General features: G+C 52.8%; 1 protein-coding gene across 1 annotated transcript; it reads left to right on the top strand.

Moving 5' to 3' along the window:
• The first annotated feature begins 279 nt into the window (after nucleotides 1-279).
• LOC131554816 (G-protein coupled receptor 183-like) lies at nucleotides 280-1344 on the top strand. Its single transcript, XM_058800413.1, has one exon. It carries the CDS (start codon nucleotides 280-282, stop codon nucleotides 1342-1344), a length of 1065 nt encoding a protein of 354 aa, XP_058656396.1.
• Nucleotides 1345-5503: the final 4159 nt, after the last annotated feature.

The raw sequence follows: 5503 nt of genomic DNA, 5'->3' as shown, positions 1-5503 counted from the left end.
TCTCATATTGATTGGACTTGTGAAGAAACAAAATTAAGAGTAGCTCGTGATAAGAAAAGGGGAATGAGTCACAGCCACTGTTGAGATGCTCTCACCAAAATCACAAGAGAAGCATTTTTCCAAATGACTCGATCTGTGTGCTGCTGGGAGGAAGCAGGGGACAGGGCTTTTGCTTTGTGATGAGGGCCAGCTCTAAGAGTGCTACTCCTGTTATCAATAAGCTGCAAGTTTCATGTCTGTTCTTATTCCAAGGGAGAGAGCAAGAGCTCGTGAGGCACCATGGAGATGGCTCTTGTGGAGGACGTGCTCCTGCCCACCAACTTCACCTCCAGCAACCAGAGCAGCTGCAATGTGCACAACCAACACTTCTCAACCAAAGTCATCTTCTCCCTTTTCTACACCATCCTGCTGGTGTTCGGTGCCTGTGGGAATATCCTGGCCCTCTGTATCACCTTCCAGCGCAGGAAGAAGAAACTCAACTCCACCAACCTCTACCTGGTGAACTTGGCACTCTCCGATGCCCTCTTCACCCTGGCACTGCCAGGCAGGATCACCTACTACATCCTGGAGTCTGACTGGCCCTTTGGGGACTGGTTCTGCCGGATCACAGCTTTCCTTTTCTACATGAACACCTACGTGAGCATCTACTTCATGACCTGCGTGAGCATGGACCGCTACGTGGCTGTGGTGCGCACCCGGCACCCTGGCAGGATTCGGAAGATGAGCCGGGCCAGGGCCATCTGCGTCCTCATCTGGGCCTTGGTGTTCCTGCAGACGGCTCCGCTGCTCCTGTGGCCCATGACGCGCAGGATGGGAGACAAGCTGACCTGCATGGAGTACTTCAACTTCGAGGAGATTCCCAATCTGCCCTACCTGCTTCTGGTGGCCTGCATGCTTGGCTTTTTCCTGCCTGTGGGAATCATCTTGGTGTGCTATGTGAGGATCAACCTCAAGCTCTGCCAGACGGCCAAGGAGAACCCGCTGACGGTGAAGAACGGGCACCACCACCGGGCCTTCACTGTCATCCTGGTGGTTCTGCTGGCTGTCCTGCTCTGCTTCAGCCCCTACCACCTCAACATTGTCCAGTTCATGGTCAGGAAGATCCTCTACCAGCCGTCCTGCCGTGAGCAGCAAGCCTTCAAGATGTCCCTGCAAATCACTGTGGCGTTCATGAACCTCAACTGCTGCATCGACCCCATCATCTACTTCTTCGCCTTCCGGGGCTACAAGCGGAGGCTGCTCCGCATCTTCAGGAACAGCGGCTCCCTGGCCACCTCCTCCACTGCCAAGACCCCCTCAGAGAGCAACAGCAACAGCCAGCCGCCCGGCTCCAGCTCCGTCTAGCAGCACCAGCCCTCCCTTTGCCCTGGCCTGTGGCTTATGGACCATTCCTGATGGCAGGAGGTGGAGTGGAGCTGCAGGACCAGCACCTTCAACAGGCCCATGGCTCCCCTGCCTGGAGCCAGGAGCTCTCACAAAGCCAAGCTGACAGGGACAAAGCCCTGCCTGGCTCTGCGTGCCTGGCTCTGTGTGCCTGGCTCTGCATGCCTGGCTCTGTGCTCAGCGCTGCTGCACCTGCCAGCCTGGAGCACGGAGAGGCTCCTTTTCATCCCAACCCTGAGGGGCAGCTCATGCAGCTGCCCTGCCTGGCACACCCAGCTGCAGGTGTCCCAGCATTGCACTGCTCCCCTCTCCCATGCCTCTCTGCACCCCCTGTGGGGCTGGGGCGGGCTGGTAACCACCATGGGTGTCCCTCTGCCCCCTTCCCTGCACTGCCCCTGGAGCACTACAGCAGCATCCCTGCAGGCTTCAGGGCAGAGAGCATGAGGAGTTGGACTCAGGGCACTCCAGGGAAAGGCTGGGATATTATTTGCATGCAGAAGATGGCCTACAGCTCCTTCTCCACACTGACAAACAGCAGCTCTGCTCTCTGCCTGCCCAGCATCCCGCTCCTGCACCAGGGCTCTGCGTGGGGCAAGCAGTAAGTGTGGGGCATGTGGGAGATGCTGGAAAAGCCCTCTCTTGAGCAAGAGGTGTGAGGATGTGACTTGTAGAGCTCCTGGATGTGCTGCTGCCTACATTCACCATTTGTGTGGCTGCTCCTTCCCCAGGGTGCCCTTCCTCGCACCTGACCGCACTGCAGTCACCCTGGGACCCACTGCCAGGAAGGGGATGGTGGGGATAGCCTGGATCCCAGCCCAGCTCTAAGGCTGCAAACCTGCCCTGGATGTGCTCATGGGGCAAACCTTCCCATTAGTCCTTAGCAGAGAAATAGGAACAAGAACTGAGAGTGGCCTTTTGTGACCTTGACCGGCCTAGAAGCTCGTGCCCTGAGGAGTCTGAGAGCCCTTCTATGGGAGTGTACTTGTGACTATTGCCAGAGCAAGAGAAGGAACCCTGGGACATCAGGTTCCTGCTGAGGTTTGTGCCTCTCAGACAAGGAGAAAGTTGGCAGGAGCCTCCTCAGCTCTTTGCTGAAATCACTAGACTATGATAAAAAACCCACACAGAGCATTTCACAGTTCCTGGCATGTCTAGTCTTTTCTTTGAAGTTGGAAGGGACAGACACACACACAGACATGAAAGGAAAAAAAAAGCTACTTATTTTACTGAAAATTATACCTGAAAATGCTTCATGAACAGACACTTGATTAATACAAATCATTCTTTAAGGTAACAACCTTTTTTATGCCTAGAAGGTTAATAATAGTCACATGCAGCCCTTCATTGTTTTAAATGCACATGAAAGAGCTTTTGGACAGGTTTTACTTATGGTATGGGTTTGAAGGCTGAAGGCATGCTGAAGGCTGACTAAGAGGGATGCCTAAAACAACTCAGGTGGGAAACAGACTCCACTAGGTCCTTTATGGAGGCTGAGCCCTCCTCAAAGCAGGTTTAACCTCAGTGCTGACCTGCAGAGGGCCTTTGTCTGAAAAGCATATTACAATGGACAAGAAAGAGCTGGGATGCAATAATATCAGGATGTCAGTGGTCTGAATACCCTTGAAGGAGTCTGGCTAGGTTGGTAGTTGCTGTACAGTTACATTGCCCTATTAATATGTCTGGGAAGTGATGGCTGGAAAGGAATCTCTGCATCACCAACCACCATCATCCAGCAGCCCACCCAAAGCAGGACTGTGGCTGGCACAATGTCAGGCTGGACATGGCTTCATGCAGACAAGGCTTGGCAAATCCAGGCAAGGAGGGTCCCCTTGCTGAGGTGACAGTTCCCACTCTGCATTGCCCTCTGGATAAAACCATTTTTCCCACTGTCGTGTCTGAACTTCCCCATCCACATGTGGTGGCTGCTGCCCCTAACATCACCTACTCGTGCTATGAAGAGCTTGGCTCTGCCATCTTTGTAACTCAAATTCCACAGGACTTTGTTGGGGTTGCCAGTGGTTCGTAGCTGTTGGTTTCCATGTGAGCACCAGAGAAGTGGCCAGCCCTCCTACTCAAGGTGAAGATGTTGAGATGTTTTGCCAAGCTGCAGCCCACAGCTGAGCAAAAGCCAGTCTATGACCAAGCCTTCTCAGGAGAAGGTGGAGTATAAACATAACCTTGTTTGCTCCTTATTGGACTCTGCTTTTCTCAGACGTACTTTATCAAGAAAGGCACCTCCACCTCTTGCCACTAGTAGGAGCCTTTGGAGTAGGAAACAGCTGAAGAGTTTGGTGTAGTGATGCACAATACAGGAGGGATCCAGCCTTCCTCCTCTGAATGGACACCAGCCTCAGCTACTTTGCTTTTGAAAGTACCAATCCAGGGACAGCAGGCAATTAGCTGGAGCTGAGGGAACATCCATGAGATGGAGAAGGAAAGGACTTGGCCAGAGTGGGTCAAGAGGAATCAGGCCAAAGAACTCTGAAGAACCCTCTATTGCCCAGACTAGCTTACCCACCTGCAGGTGCTCCCAGTCTGCTTGCAAAAGGAGCATTTCTCTAAAACTGAAGAGAAACCATACACATTTTGTCCATAGCATTTTGTGTAGAGGCACAGTAACATTTTCCTACCCTTTGCTGTTCGCCTGTTCAGTCCAGGCTCCTTGCATGGTTCTTGCTGTACACTGCTAGCCCAGTGCTGCCACACTCAGACCCGCCAGCGATGCCTTGGAATCACAAAAACGCATTAGCACAGAATCTCATTTAGGTTGGAAAAGACCTCTGAGATCATTGGGACCAGCCATTAACCCAGCACTGCCAAGGCCACCGCTAAACCACGTCCACAAGGGCAGCACCTGCCTGTCTTTCAAATACCTCCCCACGGGCTCTGCCCGGCCGCTTCTCCTGCCCTGCCCCGGCTCGGGGTACCCGTGGCGGAGGGAGCCCCGACGGTGCCTTCGGGAGAGAGCAGCAGCGCCGGTTCCCTCCAAAAGAGGGAGTCGGAACCTTTGCTCGGTGCTAGAAACACGCCCACGGGTCTAAGCAGACGGTGACAGACGGGGCTGTGCTTCCCCCACGCGTCCGCTGCCGCGCAGGGATCCGGCGCCGTTGCTGGTGGAGGCTACGGGAGACACACGGGGACCGAAGGCGTTCCGTGCAGAGAGGTGTAACTGCACACTGTGCAGGCAATTCCTGCTTCTCTGCAGCCTATTGGTGCTGTGCTGTCTTCTAAGAGAAGACTGCACTTTTATCTGAGGGCAGAGAGTACCCTTTGTGGACACACAACAATAGGTAATACACGCATAGATATAGGATATAGAATGTACTGTCTGCATCAGAAGAATATCCTGGGCTGCGTCAAAAGCAGCATGACCAGCAGGTCAAACGGGATGATTTTGTCCCTATATTCAACTTAGGTGCAATCCCACCTGGAATACTGCATCTGGGGTCCCCAGCACAGGAGCAACATGGACCTGTTGGAGCAAGTCCAGAAGAGGGCCACCAAGATAATCCAGGTTGTGCAGTACCCCTCCTTTGATGACAGGATGAGAGCCTTGGGATTGTTCAGCCTGGAGAAGGATCCAGGGACACCTTAGAGCACTGAAAATCTAAGCACCTAAAGCTTCCAAGGCAGCTGGAGAGGGACTTTTGACAAGGGCCTGTTTTGACAAGAGCCTCTAACAACAGGACAAGGGGGAAAGAGGGCAGGTTTAGATGAGATATTAAGACAAAGTTCTTTACATGGGGGTGGTGAGACACTGGAAGAGGTTGCCAAGAGAAGCTGTGGATGACCCATGCCTGGAAGTGTTCAGGGGCTGGGTTTGATGAAGCTTTGAGCAACCTGGTCTAGTTGGCAGGGGGGGCTGGAGAGAGCTCAAACAGAACAGCTTTTTTCCCTTAGCAGTGGTTCCCAATTTACACACCTCTTCAGTCTGTGCTTCAAATTGTCCTGAACTGAAACTATTGCACGTTATACATGATATCGGTAAGCCATCTTTGTAAGCTAGTAAAATATTGCGATGTAATTACGCACAAATGTACTAAAAATAAAAGCTTCTCATGGCCAAGTAACAAGCCCTGGTGTGATTGATCAGGCCAGGAGATGTGGGCAACTGTTTTCT

Source organism: Ammospiza caudacuta, chromosome 2, assembly GCF_027887145.1.
Source record: "Ammospiza caudacuta isolate bAmmCau1 chromosome 2, bAmmCau1.pri, whole genome shotgun sequence".
Taxonomy (NCBI): domain Eukaryota; kingdom Metazoa; phylum Chordata; class Aves; order Passeriformes; family Passerellidae; genus Ammospiza; species Ammospiza caudacuta.
This window is presented reverse-complemented; position numbering and strand designations above follow the sequence as displayed.